Source organism: Pipistrellus hanaki (genome assembly GCF_964339955.1).
Source record: "Pipistrellus hanaki genome assembly, chromosome: 7".
NCBI lineage: Eukaryota > Metazoa > Chordata > Mammalia > Chiroptera > Vespertilionidae > Pipistrellus > Pipistrellus hanaki.
In genome coordinates, this window is record NC_140509.1 from 56,873,632 (window position 1) to 56,900,149 (window position 26,518).

At 42.6% G+C, this 26,518-nt stretch overlaps 1 protein-coding gene and 1 pseudogene across 3 annotated transcripts in view; both read right to left on the reverse strand.

The window, feature by feature from the left end:
* Positions 1–5,756, reverse strand: part of LAMA4 (laminin subunit alpha 4) — a 123,378-nt gene extending 117,622 nt beyond the window's left edge. The window contains exons 1-2 of one of the 2 annotated variants that reach the window (XM_084889870.1): positions 5,551–5,756; positions 5,038–5,380 (exon numbers count right to left, since the gene is read on the reverse strand). In XM_084889870.1, coding sequence (XP_084745996.1) covers positions 5,038–5,232 — 195 coding nt within the window. In that variant the 5' untranslated portion in view covers positions 5,233–5,380; positions 5,551–5,756. The remainder of the gene's footprint in view (positions 1–5,037; positions 5,381–5,550) is intronic. The other variant, XM_084889869.1, reaches the window with a different exon arrangement.
* A 10,033-nt stretch (positions 5,757–15,789) lies between these two features.
* On the reverse strand, positions 15,790–19,562 carry LOC311626031 (putative ATP-dependent RNA helicase DDX49; annotated as a pseudogene). Its single transcript has 2 exons — positions 19,540–19,562; positions 15,790–17,030 (listed from the first exon to the last, which is right to left on the reverse strand). The product of its transcript is annotated as a putative ATP-dependent RNA helicase DDX49 (transcript).
* Positions 19,563–26,518: the final 6,956 nt, after the last annotated feature.

Sequence of the window (26,518 nt, forward strand, 5' to 3'; positions counted from 1 at the left end):
TATGTAAACTTTATGACAACTAAAAACCTTCTTTTGGTTAAAGCAGAAAACTCTGGAACTATAGCAAAAGCTAGCATTTATATTCCAGGAATTTTATAAAAGTTCTGTAAGATAGATCATGTATGTATATTGCTGAAGATGGTTTTTTTTGTTTTGTTTCTTTTTAATTCTCTACCTATTAATCTAAATCACAAGCTTCTAACGTAGACTGTAGCATCATGTAGAGGAAACATACTAGAACATGCTTATAAAAGCAAAACAAGATACAAGAAAATTCTACAGTTTTTAAAAAAAGAAAGAAATCTATCAGGAAAACTTAGTGATATGCTGGGGAAAGAGAATAGAATTTGGAAACCCCATAAAATTAACATCTGCATTAGCACAAGTCTTTTGCAGGCTAGTCCAGTAATCTATGTTGTAGACCATCTCCATCAATTTGCTCATCTGTAAAATGGGTATAATTTGCACTATTGAGTACTAAATAAGATAATGCATGTAGGTTCATGGGACATTGTAGAAGTCTACAAGTATTAATTATTTCTTTTGTTTATTCGAGTAGTAGTTTAAAAAATAGTTAATAGACAGGGAAGGGAAGTTATTGCAATTCTTTGGTAATCCTAAAATTTTATGCTCCCTATGCTACTCATCTAGCAAACACTACGTAAATAGCATTTTATATATCTTCATTTTAAGAAATTCCCAAAACGTTAGCTAAAATTATGCCTGCAGACAGTTCTACTTACCTAAATACATTTTTATAGATACTGCTGCATAATCAAAATTAACCTTATAAACTCCTTTGTAGCTGTGTTACTTACTAGGTAGGATTGCCAGGGCAAGTGTTTTATGCCTCAGTTTCCAGGTTTGCAAAATGAGAAAATAACTTTACTAGTCCCATTAAGTGTCATAGGGTTAAAGGAAATAACTCCTGAAAAGTGCTTAGACCAGTGTCTGGCACATGGTAGATATTCAATGGGTGTTAGCTATAAGTCATGCTATTATTATTTCTACTGCCATGACTATATTCCGGTCGTTCTTCAGTTTTTAGGAATCTTCTTCAGTGTTTGGTGAGTAAGTGATTGTACCCTACTCGTCTATCTTAAGAGCAATACTTTTTCCATATTGCTATCATGGCACTAGGTTGTAGCCACTCTTACAGAACATTGATTCATTCATCTTTATACAGTGACTATGTATGTATTTTTCTTTCTTAGAATGCTTACTCCTTGAGGGTAGGGATGTGACTGCCTTCTTTCTGTCCCTCCAGGCACCTACTTTTTTGCTCTGTATGCAGTAAGGGTTCAAACCTGCTCATTGGATGAGTATTAAGTGAGTGAAATAATGACTGAATGTGGAGGGTTCAAATGACCTAATTACTCTGCTGAACAGCAGTATAGAGTGATGGCCCAGGCCAGTGACTGGGGGTCTTAGTATGATTCTGCATGTCCTTTTTCAAAGTAAGGGGCCAGGAGAAAAGGAAAAGGAAAGCAGATAGTGAGAGAGATCTAAACCGTCTTTCAATAAACATTCTGCAGTCCTTTAGTGGCCTGGCGCCCACTTACGTGCTGGAGAACGGGAATCACATATCAATAGTGGAAGGAGTCCAGAGGAAAAGTCCCTCAGAACCAGTCTGGCTCATGTGCTTGTTTTCAGTAGGTACGTTTGTCTAGTGTGGGGAAAATCAGGGGCCAATAGATTTTCTTGGAGGGAAGCCAACAACAACAGCAACACCCAGTCAGTTGCCAGGAAATGAATTCCGGTTTCCCCCTCTCAGGAAAGTTTGCTCATACCGTCAGTTATGTCCCTTATTTTCTCAATTATCTACCAAAGGCAGTAACAGCACCATGGACTCCCGCCGCCTCCCACCTTGCTCTTCCAGCCAAGCCCCCACCCTCTCCTTCTGAGTCTCTGTGTGGTTTCTTTCCAGCTATGCAGTCTGGACCTCTAGCCTAATATTCTTGACCTTGTTTAACTCCTGCTTCTTCTTGATAAATCAGAATGTCATTTCTTCCAAGGACACGCTGACATTCTATCCTTGGGAACTGTTCCCGTCTCCACTCCTCCAGTTGCCAAGACTTAGTTTTACTGGCTATACCCAAGCCTTGCTATGACAAAATAAAGACTTCCTTAAATGTGAAATATCAGAATTCTGAATAAACTTTTTTAAATTGCCTAGTTTCCCCTTTGCCCATCCCCACCTCCTAAGAATCACTGCTCTCACCATACACTCACCAATAACGGACTCAGTGAATTGCTTGTAAAAAAGCAGAAGGCGAGAACATCCTCCCAGTGAGCACATAGCTGCCCTTGGGTGCTCTTCTAAAAAAAAATTCTTTGCCTCCCAGGGAGAGCTGGGGCTTGTTTTGGAAGGAAAGGAAGGACCTTTCTCCTCGGACAGTCAGTGCTCTCCAACATTTTATTCAATGCACATTTCATGCATTTGTTCCCCTAACGCTCACTGTGCACCACGGTGTGCTGGAGTCCGTGTCCCAGGCTGAGGACCAGGGCCGGAGAGGACACAAGCCCTGCTACTGAGGAGCTTGGGAGCTTCAGGAAGGCCTTCAGCCAAGTGCCTCCCACTGCCTCATGTTGGCCTTCATACGTTTCTTCCTTCCCTTTGAAGGACAATTGAGGAATAACCATTCATACAAATCCAATTGAAATTAAGCGAATTTATTTTTAGAATATCCTTCCAGTCACATATCCAACCTCTCAGGAGCAACCTAGCAGATGTGTTCATGCTCTCCTTCTCTCTCTGTAGATATAAATACAATCTCCTCAACCAACTGAGTAGGGCGGTTGTACCGTGTTGTTAGATCTCTGGAATGTATTTGGTTTGAAGTCTCCATCCTGGCTATAAAGAGCATGGGAAACTCGACGGTGGGGGCGCTGGGATCCTGCGGGACTGCAGGCTAACTGGAGGCATTCTGCGGAACTGTGCAGTGGGAACGTAATTATTCCAATCCCTCCCTTTCTACCTCATATATTTTGACCCTCCTGGAATGACTAGTAATCGTTTCTGTCTGTTTCCCTAAACCAAAGGCTCTGGTATCCTGAACGTATGAGACTAACAGCATTACAAATTTAACTCACTATAGGGTGTTCTTTCTGGCTGGAAGAATATAGATAGAGCTACAGCAACATTAACTAAAACAGCACCGTAAAAAAAAAATAAAAATTCTCAGAACTATTCCCAGATAAGTGTTGTTTTTTTTTTTATCCAATCATACATGTATTTTATAATAACAACAACCCTTACAGTATATAAAGCATTTATACTATATCAGGCATTGCGTTAAGCACTCTATATGTTTTATCTGGTTTCATCACAATAACTGAATGTGAAGTAGAAATCAGTAACTCCTCTAAGCCTCAGTTCCTTTATCTGTAACTTGTGCATCTATATTTGCCCAAGGTAAGGAGCAGATTGAAATTTGAACTTGAGATCATTAGACCACAAAGCCTGCAAGTAAACATTTTGGTGTGCCACCTTCCTATTATTTTACTGGACAAACGGGTATATAAAAAATTGTTCATGGTCTTAACAATAAACGTAAGATTCCCTAAAAATCCAATAATTATTTTGTGTGTTTCTTTGTGGGAAGAAAGCTACAAAAAGCATGCCTTTCTCTTTAGAATTAGCAGACAAAAATACAGGATGTCCATATACTTTTGAATTTCAGATACCCAATGAATAATTTTTTAGTTTAAATACTTCTCGTGCAATATTGGAGACATAACCAAAAATCTATCTGTTGCTTATCTGAAATTTAAATGTAATCGAGCAGCTTGCATTTTTTTCTGGTAACCCTATTCTTGAGTTAAGCATTTCGGGGACTTTCCATGCTCAAAGCAACAGGTGGAGACAATGCCTCTCGGGGTGAAATCCAAGCCTGTAGAGAAGGGATGCTTCCTAGGACTGACTTCCCAGGAGTCTCTGCTGGGCCCTGGTCTGAGTGCTAAGGTGACCAGAAGCTCAGCCCCTTTCTCTCTGAGGTTGCTGTTCGCACCACAATAAGGCATTGCTATGCTCCACTCCTCCCCACCCTCCCCCCTTTCTTGGGTGTAGGTAGGGCTCACTCCTGGAGAAGGGGCATCTTTAGGCACCTTATTTCATCAGAAATAATTCATAACAACAGTTACCCTGACAATTAGTAGACTTAATAGCAATAATCCAGACTTCCACTCCTTTAGGAATGGTGTCAATCCACATAACAGCTTTGGTTCTATGGTTGCTGTAGCTATAGCTATAGGGTGTGTGTGTGTGTGTGTGTGTGTGTGTGTGTGTGTGTGTGTTTGTGTGTGCTGTTAGGTCCATTGCTCCTTCCTTTCCCATGAACTTCAATGACTTCATTTCCCTCCTCCTGAGCATCTCCCACACCCTGGACATGCTGTCGTCCTTCTGTCTGTCTCGCCTCAGGGGCACTCCTCAATCACTTACTCTGGGTTCACTTTCCTTTACCCAATTTCTACCCTTTGCTTACGTCTGCAACATAAAAACTATTGTACTTTAGCACAATAAACAGCAACTCTGGGTAAACATATCTTCCATAGCTTGTCTTTATCTGCCAGCAGTTTCCTTACCACCGCTTTGGTGACCATCACCCTCACCCACCCTTTCCTTCTCCAGGGAGGATCTTCTGTTGAGTTTGTGACAAAACGACTGGTCCTGCTGATTGTTCCCACTGTCCTAGCGCGACAGAGCAGCAGGAAGCCCGTGCAGGGACCAGGCACCAAGCGCTGTGGCCTGGCTATCACCACTCCCTCCAGAGCACCCAGGGCACAAAGTGGCAGCGGTGCGAGCAGTCTGGCTCAGAGGAGGCACTTCTGCCACTCGGAACCGTGGCACGCCCCAAAGCCCCAACTCACAGCTCACCACGTCCTAATGCAACTTACAAAGTAAACTCTTTATCAGAAGTGTCTGAATTGACTCATCCAGGTGAAGCTGAAGGCGGGCGGGGGAGAGGAGAGGAGAGGAGGGAAGCGGGGAGGGACAGCCGCGGGCAGGTGCCCGGGGCCGGGGCAGGGACACCGTACCTCTGCAGCCGGCGGCGGCCTCCCGGGAGCCGCTCGGGGCGGGCTGGTGTCCGGCGGGTCCTGTCTGCCGAGCGCGGAGCCCCCTTCAAAGTCGGCGGGAAAGGCGTTGTCCTCGCTGGCCGCCGCGCGGGAGCAGGCAGCGCCCCAGAGGAGCCACAGACGCAGGACCGAGCGCCAGGCCGAGCTCCGCGCCATCTGGCCGCTGGCATCCAGCGGGGCTTTGGGCGCCGCGAACCTTCCTCCTGGCCGGGACCCCCGCGGTGCAGAGGTACCTGCTCCCTTCACCTTCTCCGCCTCCGTCTGCAGAAGCCAGATGTGGGAACCCCAGGCAGCCAGGCAGCAACTTAGTAAAAAAGAAAAAGGAGAGAGAGTGAGGGAGTAAGGGAGAGAGCTCGCTCTCTCTCTCTCTCTCTCTCTCTCTCTCTCTCTCTCTCTCTCTCTCTCTCTCTCTCCTCCCTTCCTTCCTCCTTTCCCCCTCCCTCCCTCCCTCCCTCCTTCTCTCTCCTCTCTTACCCCACGGTTTGCCTCTCTCACTTTTTTCTCTTCTCCCAGAGGTTCTGGCTGAAGAACATGCAGAGGGATGGAACTCAAAGCTGAGCATCAAAAGGCAGACTGAACCGGGCGAGCCCGCAGGTCCTACCACCTCCTGTCCCCCGTGGAGCTGGACTGAGGGCTGAGGTCCTGGCTGCCTTCCCACGCCCGCCCGCCTCACCACTCCCTCTCTACCTCTCCCTCCCAGCCCTCCCCCTCCAAGCCGGCCTTGCACACGCCCTGGTTCGGCTGTCCTCCCTCTCAGTTCCGAGCCCCTCCAGGGAATCCAGATGAAGATTCAGCTTCTGCCATTGCTTGCTCACATCTCTTAGTTATTTAGCCAAGGTGACTGGATGTTTTCTCTATAGTTAGATAGATCTTGGATGTACCCCTCTTGGCCCCTCGTTTGCAGGAAAGTGGGTGCAAAGGGATTCTGGGGGCAGGAGCCAGAGGGAGATGATTTCAGATGGCAGAGGGGATGGGCACCCACCGGGCAAGGTTTCTCAGTTGTCAGAGCTGGGCCGCTGCACTCTGTGCTGATATCACCCCTGGGGGCTGACTGGCTACCCAGCTTCCTCCTGACAGTGCTCACCCAGAGGCTTTGGAGAAGAATATCTTTTCACTGCAGCCCTGGAAAATGACTTCATTACTCAAATGCATGAACTTTTATTTACAAAGAACATCTTGTTTTCATCCTAAAGAGGTGCTTTGTAAGGGCCCCAGAACAAGGCTTGCAGTGTCTGAGCCTGTCAAATATACGGCCCACAGCCCCGACCTCTTCCTCTCGGCCTGTAATCTCATGCCTACCACATCTGTCTGTAACCTTTCCAAGACTGTGGGGGAGAAATCGGGCTCTAGTTATGCTGGGGTGTCCACCGTGGCTGGGTCAGTGGCCACTATCGCTGATAGGTGTCTCTACTCACATGGTCCTCATGATAGAGCTTTAAACATTCCCACAAGACAGAAATAAGACTTTAAAAGGATTGGATGAAACAACCAGGAAACGACGCCCAGGTAAGTTTCTAGGTGTTTGAAATCACCCACAATTATGCAATAGAGCATTTTCACAAAACCTAATCATTAGCTTTGTTTTATAGAACAACAGTCATTTTCTTTAAGGATAAAGGCAACAATTTTGTATTAACTAGACATCAGATACTTTGCACAGCTTACTTGTGAACCTCACAGCATTCCTGCAAAATAAGAAAGTTCTGAGAGACTAGGACACTTGCCCAAGGTCACAGAGTTGGGCAAAAGCTGAGTTGAGGTTCGAACCCAAGCTTCACTGATCCCAAACTACCTTTCACATCTATACTGCTTGAAACTCACAAAATAAAGGCCATGGATTTGGAGGAAGTAGAGATGGCACTTCCATTGTTGAATCCCTTCTATGTGGCCCCAAATTTGCATAAAGTATCTCATTTCATTTCATCTTCATTATAATTGCATGAGATAGGTATTGTTATACACGTTTGCTAAGTGGTAAAAGTACTACCAGAATCCAGTAAATCGGATGCTAAAACCACTGGTTTTAAAGAATAAAATGGTGTGATACAAAAGAGCCAAAGCTGGAACGAGCCAAAAGTTTTCATATATTCCAAAAACAGTTGTAATGTTTTCATTTTAAGATATAAAAATAGTATTGCAATGAACTAGTAAGCCAAAGTATGATCATTTTCTTCCATATAAGCCGATTAACCCACTTGATTAAGTGAAAGAACTTAAAAACATGGCTTGGTTATAAGAAACATCCAAACCTGTAGAACATTTTTTTGGTGAATTTATTTGAGCCAAATTGATGACAATTTCTGGGAAGCAAAAATCTCAATGAGTTGAGAAAATGCTCTGAAGAACGGCAGTTTTGCAGCGTATTTTGTACTTTATAATAAAAGGAAGAGACTTGAGGGTTACATGAAATCCATTGGTGGTTGATTAAGGGGTCCTGAGAAAGCAAGGCAGGGAAATCTCTGGGATTGGATGAAAGGTAAAATGGAGAGACACATAGGACTTTTACAGTGGTGCGTACAGGATAGTTAATAAAATTTACATCACATAGGATTGGCATTTGGGGATAAGATAACAACGAGGGGTTCAGTGGTCTCTGCTCTGGCACAGGGTGTGCCCTGAGAGAATTTGGAAAAGATTACTCTGACATTTCAAAGGTATGTTTGTGTTAGATGCAAAAAGACAATACACAGGCTCACCCAGGTAAGCTGACCTTTGTCAAGGAAGCTGCAGGCCTAGGATGTGGCTACCTGCCTTGACCTGCTTTCAGTGAGGAATTTTCACTTCAGACCATCCTATGTGGCTGCTTTCAGTTTCTGAGTTAGTAGGGCTCACCATGCTTGTCAGCTTTTGTATGTCACCTCTTTTACATCCACATTCGGGCCTTTGCAAAGCTTATTGGGAGACAAGATGATTAGAATCTGAAGAGGGAAAGTAATTCTCAATTATTCTGCCCCACTGTCCCTTTAAAAGAACTGTAAGTTGCCAAAACCGATTTGGCTCAGTGGATAGAGCTTTGGTCTTTGGACTGAGGAGTCCCAGATTTGATTCTGCTCAAGGGCATGTACCTTGATTGCGGGCACATCTCCGGTCGGGGTTGTGCGGGAGGCAGCTGGTCGATGTTTCTCTCACATTGATGTTTCTAGCTCTCTGTCCCTCTATCTTCCTCTCTGTAAAGAAATCAATAAAATAAAAAAGTTATTAAAAATAAATAAAATAAAAGAAATAATGTAATTTAAGTAATAATGATGATGATAAATGTACACAGCATATTCTGACGTCAGAGATAGACCTCTTCACTGCACAAACTGCTTCCATTTGTTTTCTGAAGGACTAGGTCCTGTTCTTCATTAACCATCTATTAATCATACACTTTTTTCTTTTTTTAATTTGACACAAGGCCTCCTCTCCCTGCTCACCAGGTGGTGCTTGGATTAAGTGAGAGGCTTGGACCTATGGACTTTTTATTTTTTATTAAATATATACTTCTCACTCTTCCTTCTTGGATTCTATCATTATTTTGGAGGCAAAACAGCATAATACACAGGAGCATGAATTTTGTATGAAATGATAAATTTTAGATTGGCTTAAAGAATTCCTGAGACTTTGACACTTAACTTAGTTTCCCTGAATGTCACTTTCCTCATCTGTAAAATGGGGAAACTGATGCCTCTTCCACTGAGTTAATTATGAGTAGTAAATGAAATAATATAAAGTGTTAATACACGTTGGCATATAGTCCGTGCTCAACATATACTCTTTCACTATACTGTATTTTTAAAGTCTTAAAAAAGAACAGAATAACTATTTTTTAAAAAAGAAAAAATAGCCATGTTTATTTATTCTGTGACTTGGGTAACCTCCCATTTGCTGAAAATAGCCTTTCGCATTTGTGGCTGCTACGTGGGCCTTCCCTGTGTTAACCATGAATGAGGCAGTCACGGACCATAGAGTAATAGGGCGGGCAGGGCAGGAGAGAGCACGGCTGACTATTTTACAGCAAAGAGCTGCCCCCAGACCATCAAAGGCCTGAGTCGGGGAGGATTTCATTCTTGCTAACACTACAACTGGGGAGTGTCTCCAGGGTGGCTGCTTTCTTATCACAACCCTCTCTCTTCCCTGAGATTGAGGCCAGGCGGACACCAAGTACTTTCCTGTACATTATCTCCTTTGGGACTCCTACCTACCCCGGGACCCAGGGAGTCTGCTCCATCCTCCCCAATGCATCGTAGAGAGCACCTATGTTCAGAGAGGCTAAGAGGTGAAATGACAAGGACACGAAGGCAGTTTATGCAAAACGAGGGCCCCACATCTTCTGATGCCTCAACCAATGCTTTTCCTGCTAGACCAAGCTATTTTTAGTTTTGGCAGCAACAGATCTGGTGGCTTGAAGGCTTTATCAAAAGAAGGTTCTGGAATTCCCTTCTGAGTTTCCTGATACAGCTATCAGCAGATAAATATCACGTTGGCCCATTTCCTTCAGCACTTGGCTGTTGGGCCTGTCCACAGCGTCCAAGAATCTAGCAAGGGTGTTGCTAATGCATCCCGGGTGCCCTTCTATAAATAAAAAGTCATGTCAGATGCTATTTTGGATGGGTAGGTGCTAATCTTGCACATAATTAGACAGAGGATTGTTGTGTATTAGTGACAACAATAGATGGGCCAGAGGAGCAAGCAGGAGTCATTCCCAGCCATGAGATCCTGCTGATAATCAAGTGGCAGGAAAGTGAGGTAGAGGAGAGCATCTCCTTTTTTGCTCACGCTCCTCTCCTCTCTGGTTGAGCTTCTCTGGGAAGGACTTGGGTAGAAGTTCAGGCTTTCTGAGGGGGAGCAGCAGCAAGGGTGCAGGGTGATGATGGGAACCGCCTAACAGTTGCTCTTCTGCCCATTATTTCCTCAGGCTTTTGTTCAGGATGTGGATAGTATGTAGCTATCCATGCTTCCTCTCCTGACTGTGACACTGTCACAGCCTCCTTTGGTTTTTAGCATGTTCTCCTTGCATCCTTCCCATCCATCCCTCCATCCATTTATTCATTTGTTTAATCAGCTCCTATTGAACTCAGTATTGCAGGTTGGATGATGAGGGTACAACAATGAAAATCACGGTGGTAACTCTCAAGGAGCTAAGAGTCTGGTGGGACAGATCGTAAATAGGCCCTGCAAAGAATGCAAAGTGATTAACAGGAGTTCAAAGGGGAAGTCTAGACATGCTGCTAATAAAACGCACAGAACAAGCCCTTTACCTGGACTCAGGGTGAGTCAGGAAAAGTTCCAGGAAAAGGGGACAAAGGAGGGTGCTCCAGGAGGAACTGCTTATACAGAGGGACCTGGTGCCACAGGAGGGGTGAGGAAGCCATGTGGTTCCCAAATGTTCTCTGAACCCCCTCTGTTCACAGGGCACAGTCAATGCCTTCGGGGCCTGGTGATGAGCCTGTGTGAGAAGAAACGACTTCCCAGCCTCCTCCAGGTCTCAGCGCTGCCCTGCAGTCCAGGCCTCTGTGCAACCAAGAGATCCTCCCAAGATGCAAATCTGAATACTGGGGAGCTCTTCACAGTCACATTTACAGCCTGGACACAAGCCCGATAAACCAAATGGGAGGAAAACAATTTGTTTAAACTTAACAAATAAATTTTAAATTTTATTGTGGTGAGAGCAGTGACCACAAGATATACCTTCTTAACTAGTTTGGAAGTGTATGGCATTATTACCGACAGGCACCATGTGTACAGCAAAGAACAACTGTTAAGCAGTCCCCTCCTCACCTAGCACCCTTGCTGTTGCTCGTCCATAGTCTGACCTTCAGCCAGAGCCTTTCACAGAGGGGAAGCAGAGTGAGCAGGAAAGGAGACACTCTCGTCCACCTCACCTTCCTGCCTCTTGATTGTCAGTTAGAGACCATAAAGGAGGGTAAGGGGTGGGGGTGGGGATGGAGGAGAGTCGCTCCTGCTGGCTTCTCTGATCAATCTCATCATAAAATTGTTGTTCCTTTTTTTTTTTTTTTTTTTTTTTTTTTTTTATTAAAGTGAAGAAATTTAAGCCCAGGAATGACATTATCATATTTGTATTTAAATAATTTAAAATGTACTAGGTATCGCTTCTCGGCCTTTTGGCTAAGATCAAGTGTAAAATGTACTAGGTATTATAATGATAGGAAAGTCAGAAATTCTGGATAGTAATTAATGTTACTCCACTGTGGGGTATTGACTGTCAACACTAAAAATGTTTGGGTGTAAATACCTTCAGACTTCTGTTACATTAATATACATGTGTTCCACCTATTTTTTTTTTAATATATTTTGTATATATAAAATACATTTTATATGTTTATTTTTTATATTCCATCCTTTATTTTCTTAGAAAAATTAATCAAATATACATAACATTTTAAACTTTCCCTCTAGGTCAATGCAAATCCGTTATGATACAGTGAATAGCTCCCAGCATACAGGCTTGCATTTTGAGAGACCATCTGTGTGGATGGGGCCTGGACTGGAGGGCCCTCCTGTGAGACCAACAGGAGGCTGGGAAGCCCTTTCTTCTCACACTGGCTCTGTAAGCCCCACGCTCAGGAACCATCCCTGTGAAAGGTAGGAGGCCATATAGTTAAATTATGAGGAGATAATGAAACAGACCAGGGCATGTGCTCTGAGTAAGATGAAAAGTATTTGAAGGGCTCTGTGCAGAGGAGTGACATGATCCAACTTAATTTGTCTGTAATGTGAAGATTAGATTGTAGGGAAGGAGATGAGAGAGGAAGCAGGGAGACCATTTAGAGCAGTGGTTCTCAACCTTTCTAATGCCACAACCCTTTAATACAGTTCCTCATCTTGTGGTGACCCCCAACCATAAAATTATTTTCATTGCTACTTCATAACTGCAATTTTGCTATTGTTATGAATCGTAATGTAAATATCTGCGTTTTCTGATGGTCAGTTAACATCAACACGTACAATTCAACTTAGTACTCAAGATAAGCACATATCCATCTTACTTGGGGATAAAAGCAAGAAAAGATTCCTTTGAGTGAGTTCAGTGTGAAGAGAAGGTTTTACATTTAGACTGGAGCTGGCTCTCTAAACAGGTTTAGAAATTAGGTATGGGAAGACAGGTGGGGAGCCTTAGGGGAGGGAATTTCAGGCAAATGGAACAACATAGACATAGGCATCTGAGTGGGGACACACATGTATAGTCAGGCAAGGACAAGGGTAAATAGTGGGAGGTAGCATGGAACAGGTAGGTAAGGTGCTGATTACACTATAGGTTACTACTAGAAGAGAGAGAGGAGCACAGGGGCGTTAGGAAGGATTAACTGGATAACCACGTGGAGGGCGCACTGGAGTGGAGAGACTGGAGCCTGGGGGAGCAGCAGGACATGCTTATGATAACAGTCTAGGCCTCAGGTGACAAACCCAGAATATGAACTGTCACTATGTCCCCTGAACATGACTCCCCATCCGTGACACCACACAGATGCAACACAGACACCTAAATTCGTAAAACAAATATTTGATGCTGAAGTGAATTTTAGCTTCAGGAGGGTCATCCCCTCCTGTTCCAGGGGAAGGGCAGGCCTGGAAAGAAAGCAACGTTTGTTCCTTGTGTTTTCTCAGCCAACACACACTGTCCCACACTGTCCCACACTGTCCCACACTGTTCCACAGTGTTCCACACTGTTCCACACTGCTCCACACTGTCCCACACTGTCCCACACTGTCCCACACTGTCCCACACTGTTCCACAGTGTTCTACACTGTCCCACACTGTCCCACACTGTCCCACACTGCTCCACACTGTCCCACACTGTCCCACACTGTCCCACACTGTTCCACACTGCTCCACACTGCTCCACACTGTTCCACACTGTCCCACACTGTCCCACACTGTTCCACACTGCTCCACACTGTCCCACACTGTCCCACACTGTCCCACACTGTCCCACACTGCTCCACACTGTCCCACACTGCTCCACACTGTCCCACACTGTCCCACACTGTCCCACACTGTCCCACACTGTTCCACACTGCTCCACACTGTCCCACACTGCTCCACACTGTCCCACACTGTCCCACACTGTCCCACACTGTCCCACACTGTTCCACACTGCCCCACACTGTCCCACACTGCTCCACACTGTCCCACACTGTCCCACACTGTCCCACACTGTTCCACACTGTCCCACACTGTCCCACACTGTCCCACACTGCTCCACACTGCTCCACACTGCTCCACACTGTCCCACACTGTCCCACACTGTCCCACACTGTTCCACACTTACCACACTGTTCCACACTGCTCCACACTGTCCCACACTGTTCCACACTGTCCCACACTGTCCCACACTGTCCCACACTGTTCCACACTGTCCCACACTGTCCCACACTGTTCCACACTTTCCCACACTGTTCCACACTGTCCCACACTGTCCCACACTGTCCCACACTGTCCCACACTGTTCCACACTGTTCCACACTTACCGAACCACAGCATGCTGGGGTCCTCTGCCAGCAGCAGGTGCTGCCTAACAGTACGTCCTGTGAGACAACTTCTATCCATTACACATCTTATCCCTTAGTAAAGTTCATGCATTGCTGGCCCCAGGGTCTACTCTGACTACTTCTAAATAAACCCCTAGTCAATCTCTTTTTCTCTGTCTCTCAGTCTTGCTTTCTTTTCTTCTTTATTTAGTCCTCATTTGTTTTCTCAAAAGTCTCACACTAACTTTAGTTATATTTATCTCAAGGTAAGTGCATATGTATTTTCTTTATTTAATAAAAATATTTTTTTTCTATTTAACCAGCTCCTAAGGCCTCTTTTCTTTTTATGTTATTACATTTTAAAAGTATTTTTATTTATTTCAGAGAGGAAGGGAGAGGAAGAGAGATAGAAACATCAACGATGAGAGAAAATAATTGATAGGCTGCCTCCTGCACACCCACACTGGGAACTGACAATATGACTCAGGCATGTGCCCTGATCGAGAATCGACCGTGACCTTCTAGTCCATAGGTTGATGTGCAACCACTGAGCAACACTGGCTGGACAGGCCTCTTTTTTTTCTAATTATTAAATAGGAATATGTGTGTGTGTATATATATGTAAAAAGAAACAATTACGGTATTTGGGATTGAAATCCATGTAGTTTCTTACTAATAAATTAAGCTATAAATGTAGGTTCTCACCTTTAAATAAAGTCAGATTTCTCTGTGGGAATTTCTAGACGAATTCTCATCCTGACATCCCTGGGACCTAGAGATGCTGATGAAAACTATTGGATTTAAAGAGAGCTCTGGGTAACTACTCCTATTTTCCATGCGCATTCATATCTCCTCCACACAGCACCTGTGCTAGGGTCTCATTGCTGCAATTGTTATTACTAGTAATTTTCATGTTATTGCTGTTGTTATATGACTAATATATTCTGGAGAATAAGACATAGAGATAAGTTAATAATTATAGAAAGTTAATAGAATTCTGTTATCTATAGCGTAATCCTGTATTTTCACTTTTATTTCAGTCATTTTAATATTCAGAGCTATGAAAAAATTGCAGATGCTTTATTATCAATGTAGTATTTAATAGCTGTTAACATTTCCCATGGAGGCTGCTATCCAGGCTATCACATGGATATGGTCTCATTGTCAATGTAAGTTAACATCGAATCCTTTATTAAAGGTTCCATATTAACCATTAGCACCATCCATGGCCCCAACTATTCTGTCCTTAATTACTTCGCTCTTTCAGTCTTAAGTGATTTTAGTATGAATTATGTCCTTAACTGACTCAATTCTCCATTTCAATTTTATTTGTAGACTCCTACATAGTAAAACTTGGTAGGATTAGTACCTAGAAGTGAGTCTAGGCAACTAGACCATAATTTAAGGGACAATGTCCTATCTAGTATTCTTAGGGACTCAAATTCACACTCTATAGTTACTAAAGTTTTTTAGTACTCTGGCATTTTACATTGGTCTTCATTTTTTCAACCTTTTAAATATATAGATACTGTCACCTACGCTTTCCCAAGTAATTCTCCTTACAACTCTGTGGAATGAATGGCATCATCCCAGTTGGAGCTGAGAGAAAGGGAAGCATTAATAAGTAGTAGACCATGGCCCGAAGGCTGATCTTCAAGTTCTCTGCCAGGCATGGATTTATTTCCATTACACCTGGCTTGCGAAGTCATCGATCTATGACATTTTTACTTGTACAACCCAAATTAAGACATAGCTGAACCACAGGATATCAAAAGAGCAGCATTCAAGATTGCTATTAGATTTTGAGAAATAATTCACTTATTATTATTCTTGTTTAGTATTTATTAGAAAATAAAAATAATGATGGCAAAAATGGATTATGGGATAGGAGGAAAGAGGAGCATGTTTGGAAGGAGCCATTTATTTTTATTTTATTGTTATTATTTTTTTTAAGTCAAAAGACCCATTTGTTATCTTCTGCAAATGACACACCTTCACTTTTGGGCCCATAGCACCCCCTTCAGTGACCCTGGGCTGGAGTTACTGTTTATGGAGGTGGCCCAACCATGTGACCAGTGTTCTTTCCTTTATAGCTTGGCTTTTGGCCAAGGTTTCAAGAAAGGGCCAGCTGGGGCCACAGGATAGAGCACCCATGTACTGCACAATGTGGGTATCCATGGCTCCACTGAGGAGGACTGGGCAGCTTGGGAGGAGGAAACTGCCCATCCAACTCTCCAACCTTCAGTTTGATAACGAAGTCTTAGGCTGGGCAGGTAAGGGCAGAATGGGCCTTAGGCCAGGCCCTAGAGCTGAGCTGGCCTCAAGTTGGGCCCTAGGTAGACGGCCCCTGTGGCCAGTCCCACTGTCCTTCTGCCCCTGCAACATGTGCTCCATCCGCTGCTTGAAGCGCCGATTCTTCTGCTTGATCTTGGCCAGCTCAGCCTTATGCTCAGCCCCCAGGTCAGCATCCCTTCCCTCCAGGATCAGCTGCTTCAGTTTGTTAATTTCCTTCTTTCCATCAAAGTTGGGTGCCTCAAGTTTAATCTCACATTTCCTCCACACCAGGTTGACCTGTGTGAGAATCTGCAGCCTCAACCTTCTCCACCAAGAACTCCTCCAGCTTCTAAATTTGCTCCTCGATGGCATGAACCAGGTGGAGGTCATACTGTATCCTTAGTGTATGTCCCTGTCCCTGCCGCCCTGCACGGACTGTCCAGCCAACTTGGTGAATATAGATCTTTGGGAGGCCAAGGGTATTGTGGTTAATGACCATCTGCACTGTGGGAATGTCCAGGTCCCCGGAGGCCACATCTGTTGTGATCAGGGTCCGATAGATGCTGGACTTAAACTTGGCCAGGGCAGCAAAACGTTCTTTCTGTTTCATCATAGAATGCAGAGCCACAGTGGGGAAGTTGAACGTGCGTAGCATAATGCACAGGACCTGGCAGGTCTTGCATGTGTTGGTGAAGATGATGATGGACAATCTTCATGCTCATCCTGGAACTTCTGGATTAGGCAGACCAGGTAGGTGTCCTTGACCTTCTCAGGCACCAGCAGGTAGTGATGGTCTAGCTGTTCTACTGTGCGCACCGGGGCTTGAGCCTCACAAAAGAAGGGCTGGTTGGTGGCCAGGCCTTGCAACTCCCTTAGTGTGTCAGTCAGGGTGGCTTGGAGAGCAGCATCTGACTGCGGGCAGACACGGCTGATGGAGGGCTTCCAGGTCTATGGTAAAGTCAGTGCAGCCCTGCTCCAACAGCTGGGTTGCCTCGTCTGTCACCAGGACACGGGTTTTCTTGATGCTGAATGTGTTGGAGCTGCGGAGGTGGTCAGTCAGATGCCCTGGAGTGGAGCTTTCTGGGAGAGCTCCAGGGCCTGGGCCACCATCTCTGTTGGGTGTCAGGACAAGGCAGAAGATGCCATCGGGATCCTCAGAGAGTTTCTTCCAGGATGGTGGAGATGCAGCCGAGCTGCACGGGTGTGGGCTGCTTCAAACCCAGCTGCTGACACTGTTCCATGAGCCACGAGGACAGACTGAGCTCAGTGAACCCAGCCATCCTCACTGCCTGACGCTCTGGAAGGAGACATTTAATTCATTAAACAACTGAATAAAAACAAAGGCTTCTTTTCTCTCTTTCTTTATTAACTAGGATACCTGAGCATAGACAGTTTAAGAACTGGGCTTACTATGGCTCAGGCTTGTATTCTAAGAGAAGAGATCTCCAGGGTGAACCTGATTCTGTACCAAAGAACTTGAAATAAGCATTTCTTCCAGTGGCTACTGAAGATGGGCCTTATGACATTTCTGTGCTTAATACAGAGGTAGAGCTTTAGGGAAAGGTTTAGTGTGATTTTTAACGAACTATTACGATGAGTGATGACCATCAACTCCATGGAGGGCCTGGGAAAGAGCACAAGGAAGAGAAAATGATGCCTGGTATTCTTATCCCAGGCTGATCCTCACTAGTCACAAACTTTAATAAAATGAAATGTGAGACAAGATGAGCCTAGGGTCCCATTCAGCTTCAAGGCTCTCATGTTCTAGGAAAGGAAGCATCCCCAGACACTCTGACTGTGAAGGCCATGGCCAAGAACAGATGGATGGCTCAGAAAGCAACACTCAGAGGAATTCCATGGCCTTCCCTGCTGGGGTAATTAAGCACAGGGCCTGGTAATTTGTGCCTGAAGCTATATTTTAGGTGCCTTAGGAAAATCTGTGAATTGTCATGTAACAAATCAAATGCAACAAAGGAAAGGGAAATTGAGTTATTATTTTAAACCCTGCCAGATGCACAATCGTGACCCAGGAAAAAAAATAATGCTGCTAGAGACCACAAAAGGAAAAGAATTTGGAAATATGTCTTCTGACGTTGATTCAATCCCTTATTATACAGCCCTTCACTGGCCCTGCCTAGAACAATAGGCCATCAAAACATGTAGTGCCGAAGATGGAAAAAGACCAGGCAAACGTCACAGGACAGTGCAACAGGGAATTGTGACTCTACTGGCAGAAAAGGGTAGTTGCTCCCAACCCTTAGGCCACCTGAAGGGCCACTCAGTAAACATTTTATTGAGTTATAATGGTCAAAAGTTGAATTTCATTCATTTCTTTTAGCCCCTATTTTTTATTAGCTGTGAATCATTTTTATCCTTGCTCTTTGAGGAAGATGATACATGTATAAATACAATTGGTAAAAAGCAAAAGGGCAAACTATGACAAAATACATATGACGTTCATAAGTCCAAGGTATCGACACAAGCCCGACTGAATTGAGTAGAACAAGGAACGTCTGTTTGTGTGCAGGGTGCTGAGGAATATGGGGGAACAATATTATGAAATTTGGGCTGTGGATTACTTAGATTTTTACTCAGATTTTATGTAATCTATTACATAGACTAAGTGGAACTCAGTCTTCATGAAAAATATTATTTATCCCGATAAAATAGTAATGAATTTGAGACCATTTGGTAACTTTAAGTAGCACATATAGCCAAAGCAAGACACAGCCAAACTCAGCCGTTCTGATCTACATGTGATGCAGATATGTGGGTAAACTAAAAAATAAAGAGAAATTTAAATATAAAAAGCAAAAGACCAGAAGAATTAAAACACAAAGCAAACTCAGAGAGATCAGAAGAGCATTGTCTGTGCCTTCCATCTTCCTAGCTCCATCTCCTTTTAATAACTTAAACAGCTGTTTCAGATCCTTTCTTGGACAATAACATATGCTCTGGTCCCCTCCACCCCCATCACTATCCTGGCAATTCCCTTACCGTATCATGGTAGGACATCAGTCTGGGAGAAGTCATTTTGAGTTGGGCAGAAGGCACAATATCAGCAGGTTATACAGCATATTTAGGCTTGATTAACAGTTGCTTTAATGAAGGTCTGATACTGTAGCTAAACCTGCTCAAAGTAGCAGGTCAGGATTCATCCCAACAATTCTGGGAACCAGCAGACATTCTGATTCACTGATGTTATTTCATGCTTTATTAAGCTAGTATGTACTGCCTTTACAATTGGAGCAACACCTCACTCTACTTACCTAATCATAACATTAGGTAAAGAAGCATAGCTATGATTCTTTGAACGAAAGAGGACAGACAATAGTGTGGTAAAAGCCTGGGGTGTGTGTGTGAGTGTGGGGTGGAGGGAGTCAGTGGGGGAAAAAGGGAGACATCTGTAATACTTTCAAAATAAATATAAGTTAAAAAAAGAAATGGGGCAACCAAGTGGCCTGTCACTCATTTGAGTCAATCAGCCTAAAGGCCAAACTATCAATCATTAGAGCAACAGTTAGTCTCCCATTTTGCTGCCATTTTCTTAAGTTCAGAATTTTTCTCATTAGCTGACAAGTTCCAGCCCCTTGTTCTGCTTATTTATTTATTGCTGTGAAACATTTTTTGCCCCTCAGGACTCATCACCATCTTCCCTCATCAGTTTGCCATTTTGGCGCCTATTTCTCCTTTCCTCTACTCCAGCTCACAGAGTACCTGGCATTAACATGGAATGCCATCGTATAGGGCAGACTTTATGTCATAAGTCCTTCCTTATCAGGGTCCTCAGAAATGCACATCAATCCATGAGTTCATCTGTTTTGAATCCTTTTTGCATATTTTTAGAAGCTGTTGTACTGGACTGAACTGACACTATCACTCACAAACCATGTGTTCTTTGGCAAGTGAGTGGGTAAATTCCCTGACTCTAAAACTGAGTACATGTTCTGAACCTTCTCCACCTTTCTCAAATGCCAGTCTGTCACCCCTGCTCTCACTCTCAAGGATGACACAGGCTCCTACTTTATTGAGACAAAGAATTGGGTTTCCTAGTTTTTTTTCCTTTATGTAACTTTACCATCATTCTCTATCGTCTTTCAGGAAAAATCAGCTCTTGAACCTTGCCTAGGCTAACTCACTAACTCACCATTTTCTTTAGTGATTTTATATATTTTATTGACAGAATTAAATGAGCAATAAATGAATGCACATAAAAATTTAAGAATAGAGGAGTAATTAGAATAAAAGCAGATGTACTTCCTCCATTTCCAATTCAATCTTACTCCCTAAAGATAACTACTTTAATTAGTTGAGTATTCTTCCAGAATTATTCTATACATACATATACATATACATATACATATACATATACATATACATATAACAAATATATAAATACATAAAACAAACATGAATTTTTCACATTATAAATGTTATCCTGCAATATGTTTTTAAAACTCAACAACTATTCTATTCAACAGCTATTTATTGAGCACCTACCCACTGTGGGTAAAGCTCTATGGTTGGATATGGGTATACAAAGGTGAGAAAACAGACATGGTTCTTGCCCCAGTAGAGCTTACAGTGCAGTAGAAAAATATTTTAAGTTTTTAATCTATTTTAATCTATTTCTATATATATATATATATATATATATATATATATATATATATATATATATATCTTATTATTTCTAATAGCTGTATGGAATTCTATGGAAGAGGCCTTCCATAATTCATTTAGTGTTCCTTTGTGGAAGGACACTTAGGTTCTCCATATTTTTCCATTATAACTAATATTATAATGAATATTCTTGTATACTTTGCACTAGTTTTTCTGTGGGGCAGAATTGTATTAGTGAAATTGCTGCGTTGAAGGGTATATACATTTAAAAGTTTGATAGATAGTGCTACATTGCTCTCTAAAAAGACTAGGTATATAAATTTATCTGCTACCAATAGCAGCCAGACTCCTGATCTCAGTCCCCCAGCCTCTTCCACTCTTTATCAACTATCTCCCATTTTATTGCATTTGTAAGCACTTCCTTTGTCTACAAAATGGTAAGGCCATTTTACATCTTAAAAATGTAAATATTTCTTCTATTCTGCTATTAAGTTATCAATCTATCTTTTCCATTCCCTTCATAGCTGACAAAATCAGTGCTCATGTTCATCATTATTCTGCACTCTTTCAACTCTTACACCTTTGCATGAGTTTTAGGTTTTCACCTTAGTGTCATAATGCTTTCTGAAAGGCCCCTAGTCACCTCAAATACTACATTCAATGAGCTCATCTCAGGTATAAACCTCTGGCCAGCTCTTTTATTTCCTTGTGAAGACTGTCTCCTCTTCTGGCTCCAAAGGAACATTAAAAAGCACAGGAGGTAAGTGAGAGGACACAGAGAAAGAGGTAGTAGGTCAGATGGTGAATTTTTATAATAAAAACCCTGGTCATCCAACTATTAAAAACACTTGAAAATCTTTTTTTTTTTTTTTTAATGAGGACAGAGATATATGCAGATACTAAAAGATCTCCTGACACACACGAACAAAATTGACATTTAAGGTAGTAAGTTCACAGCTATTCCCAAATCTGCACTCTCCACAAGGTTGGTTTGATGAGCCCAGAGGATGACTCCATGGCCTCTATTGCATATCGGAAGCCCAGCAACATCCATTCTGGGTGTGCCTGCGACCCTGACACCCAGACCACTTCAATGTGTCCCACTCCCCTGTGAAGCATGCTGGAGATAAAGAATGACATGAGCAAGAATAAACCAATGAACAAAAAGATAGATACAGAGACAGTAAAGCAACAAACAGACTGTCAAATTACAGTGGGAAGGGTTGAAAAATATGGGGGAGATAAGAGATCAATTGAAGGAATTGTATCCATGCATATAAGCATAACCAATGGACGCAAAACTCTGGCGAGGGAGGGTAAGTATGGGAGTGGGGGGGAATTGGTAAGATATGTACACATATAATATCTTAAGAAAAAAAAAGAATAAGTCTAATTATTACATGCCTTATAATATCCCTCCCCTCCACTCCGTGCCAAGGATTGACTGTGCTTTTCTCATTTGGGATCAAATCAAATCCAAGTTTTTAAAAGCAGCTTATTTTCTGAATCTATTCCTAGATTCATTTTCAGCGTCAGCACATTATGCAAAGATCTAAGCAACAGATATTTTGCACAGTCCAAGGCGGAGAGCATTCCATGTCTTTTTACCCCTCTCTACAGTTTATGAGCGATATGGCAGCCAGAGCAGGACTCAAGACCTCTGGAGAGAAATGTTCCTGCTAAAATAAAAAGGGAAGGGGCAGTAAGAGAGAGAGAATTGCAAAGTCTTGACGGTGTCTCTCCCCGCACTGTGCTGCTCCATCCCTTGAAGAGGCTGCAACAGCAGGGCCCTGCCACTTACAGGGACAGCACATTTGGCTTCCATGATTTGGGACTAAAGTTATATCTTTTCCCTCTCCACCCAGATGAAATCATTTCCTTTCACCATCCTGCAGCTTAGATCTTGTGGAAGAGAGGAGTTAGGGTTATAAAAGAGAAAGGGAGGGAAGGGCAGGGAAAAACAGCCAGCTTATACACATGCCAGGAATTCATACCAGAGCTGCAAAGAAAGCTCACACTTGCAGAAAGACATGGCACTTAAAGACTTGAACTGGCCACATTGATGGGTAAACTTTCCCATCTTTGCTGAGCCAGACCTTGGCAAGGTACCTATACCATTCCCTGAAAGGAATCCTATTAGTAAGCTATATTTTGCTTTTGCTTTTCAGAGATTATTAGGGCTTTATAATATTAAAATCTTGTTAGAAGCTAACAGACAATTTTCAAAGTCATATTAAATCATGGGGTGGAGAAAATACTCCCTAATCCTCATAAACTTGCAAAAATGGAAAGTGTCAAGTTTTGCTTTTTCCCCACAGCACACGTAATTTGAAAAATAACATGAAGACTGCATCCAAACCCTCTCTCTGCCCTAAAAATGGCATAGCAATCTAAAGAATGAGTATATGCACTAGCATATGTTGTCAGCTGTTTTAAGAGAAGGATGTTTCCATAATATAGTGTTATTTCTTCAAATCATATTAAATATTTTTGGCTGCCAGAGGACAGCAAGGAGGGGGCAGGGAAACAAGACACATTTGGGGCAGAGGAAGAAGATTCAAGAACTGTTGAGGGTGAGGGGAGTGGAGTAGGAAGAGAAGAAAAAGGTAGTTTGATATTTGCTGCTCCTCTGCCTGTCTAATTTAATTTTTGAGATGGGTTGGAAAGAGAGAAAATGTAGTAGTTTGGGGAAGACCAATGTACAAGGTTGGCAGTGATATTCTTATTTATTTTTTCATATTGAATACTCCATTAACCAAATGGCCAAAATTGGGTGAACATGGACTAATGTCAGGAGAGAAAGACCCTGCTATTCTCAGACTGTCCCCAGAGAAGTACTAGAGCTGGTCTCTCAGAGAGTTCTCTTTAAAAAAGGGCAGTCAAGAATGGAATTAATATTGGCTTAAAATATGTGATAAGGACATGGTAGAATTTCTTTAGTATTATATTCAAGCTCTGGCCTCTCCCAATACACACACACACACACACACACACACACACACACATCCTTCCAAGGTTCAATTCTGGTTAAGAGAGTTTTGTTTTTCATTTTGTTACATAATGTGGCAAAGATGAGTAGCTTGAGATGCTGGTTAGTAAAGCCTTTTTGATTTCCCCTTCCATCAGAGTTCTGAGCCCTCAAAAGATTTGCAAAGATAATTGGAAAAAAGATAATTGATTGAGAATATAAATTCTTAACCATTCTTACTTTATGTTCAAGGATTAATATTCATTTCATCTCATCTTTACTCATGTCAACATGGTTTAGATTATAAATCAATCCAGGGCAGCAGCAGTGATCAGATGCCCTAGATTTTTCTAAGATAGCCCTGACTTCAGATGTCCTGCTCTGTGATCCTTTGAAATACCCTCAAGTTCATTACAATATCTGTACCATTGCTATGTTGTCTACATGGCCCCATGTCCAGAAAGGTGCGTCATTAAAACTTTGTGGTGTGGACCAAAAGGGGCCACATACTGCACTTGGTAATCTCAGGGAAGACCTGCATGGTGGGCCTTACAGAGACCTAAAGTAACCACAGGATGGTTTGAAATTAAAACTTTCTAGCTGAAAGTGAGTCAAGGCAAGTAGTGATGTCTTAGGCCATCCTAGGCCAGAATGTGTCTTGACAAAGGCCAATCTTTGCTGTAACTGAACCTTTCTACTGTATTTTTGCATTTATGATAACATCCCTTTGGAATGTCAGGGTAGTTTCCTTTTTCCAGACCCCTCAAGGCACAATCACTGCACAGGAGCAGAGACCACAAAACCCTTTATTGTTATTGGTTTTTGTGTTGTTAACTGTCCTGTACCCACCAATGTAAGAAAAGCATTTGTCTCTTCATTCTCCTTCTTATCCAATCTCAGAGATTCAACATTTCTCCCCCATCCTTTGCTTTATCCTGCCTCTCTAATCTATCAACAATGGCTTTCATGTTACCCTCCTTACACCTCCTCCTTTGATGATAATCTACACTAATAAAAGAGAAACATGCAAATTTACCATCACTCTGCTATTCCACCAGCCAATCAGAGGGAGTACGCAAATTAACCCAACAAAGATGGCAGTTAATTTGCATATGCAGGCTTGGAGCAAAGACTTAACAAGGAAGTGTATAAGGAAGAGGAAGGGAAAGCAGAAAGCAGGGCAGGGCAGTGGAGGCGATGGGCTTCACTCCCTTCTCTGCTTCGCTCAGGCCATAGGAAGCCCTGTTCTTGCAGGAATCTTCCTGCAATGGGCCTCTAGTATATAAAAAAAAGGGTCAAAACTCTCATTCATTCTCAAGGTTTTTCAATAACTTGAGATTTTGTTTTCCAGCAATTGTCATCAGTTCGGCTCAAATAAACCCATAAAAAATCTTATAGGTTTGGACGTTTCTTATGTTCACATGGGGATGGTAGTGGCAAGTCCTAATCTGTAGCTGGTCAGTGGTGACATCCCCATCAGTGTCTCCAGATGCAGAATTGTTCCCATAAGTGGACATCATGGTTTGATTGTTCCCAGAAATCCAGAGGAAGGAGAAAAGTCCCTTCAGAGCAAATGAAATAATTTTATTTTAAATTGTAAGCCTGGTCAATTTTGCTTGACAAAGTGAAATTTACCTCAGTGTTGGCAGCGACTGTCCAAATATCTTATTCTCAGGAAATGATCTGTAGCTCATAAACTTTGCCAAAACATGAATAAAGTTAAAATATCCTCAAGTGAACTTAAATTCATATTGGAACAATGAAGCTCCCCAGTGAGATGGGACTTGCCTGCAAAAAAATAAAAATTATACTTTGAGAATGAAATTTTATTTTATTTTCCTCTTTAGTTTTCTTGGTACATTTTAAAACAATTCACTGGAAGAATTTGTCTCCTTTGGTTCCCATCAAGTATTGTGGTAATTTTAGCCATTGGAAGTGATTTGATTTAAATCTTATGTTTTAATCCCCACTATGCCCTCACTGCTGGGAGGGCAGCTTCTCTGAGTCTGCAGGCAGCAGAATGGCATCTGCTAGGGATGTTCAGCCGCACAGCCAACATGTATTTGAAAAGTGAAGTGTTAGTGTCATATAGGGGGCAGAGATGAACACTTGGATAAAGAGAGTACTTAGTTCCCATAAAAGTTAGGGTCTGAAATAAGTGCCTGAAGCAAATCTCTTGACCCTGATATTGAGGCCAACCATCCCAGGGCAGGGTCAGAAGCTTAAAAAAATACTGTTAATTAGAGTTTAATGAAGTGAGGACTATTTCCAATGGAATCTTCAAAAACCCTTCAAGCTGCAATTAGTGCTTCCTGTTTGTTTTAGAACAGTGACTTAACCCTTTCATAGCCATTGATTCTTATGTATTGGTCTTTCCTTATTAGAGAAGTAATAAAACTGTGGCATTGGAACATTCAGTGTTAATCTTTATTCATTTCCCTTCCTGCTCCAGCCATACCAAAAGTCTTAAAAATGTTATGAACAAGACATGTCATTCTATTACTAGCCTTTAAGCATGCTCTTTTTGTTTAGAAAAACTCTATCCTTTCCTCTGTTTCTCTTTCCCAGCTAATTCCTACCTACCCTTCCACCCTCAAGCTACGTCTAGTGACTCTGTAACTGGGTGGAGTACCAGTCCTGTGAGCTCCCTGAACCCCTGTCCTAATTCACCACTTGTCACATCTGCCAGGACCTTCCTCCACTGACCAGAAGCTATTGTCTCCAGTGTCTGGTTCATATGAAGTACTCAATATTTGTTTGATGAGTAAATAGATGAAAAATAGAAGAATGAACAAAAACTAACTCTGTAATTTGTGGCAATAATATCTTCAGATATTATGTACGTATCAGGATCACTTGGAGTACTTGCTAAAAATGCATATCTCAGGTTCTAACTGCAGAAATTCTGCATAAAATGAAATGATACACGTGACAAGCTACAAATACTTCATTACTACCAGAACTTAAAATGGGAGACAGAAAGTAGAAGGTGATGAGGCTTGAGGGACAGGCAGGAAGTAAGATCTGGAGGAGCCCGACAGTGAGATGGGGCTTTCTCTGCAGTACAGGTTGTGTGGAGCCAGCAAAGTATGATTAGATTTCTGC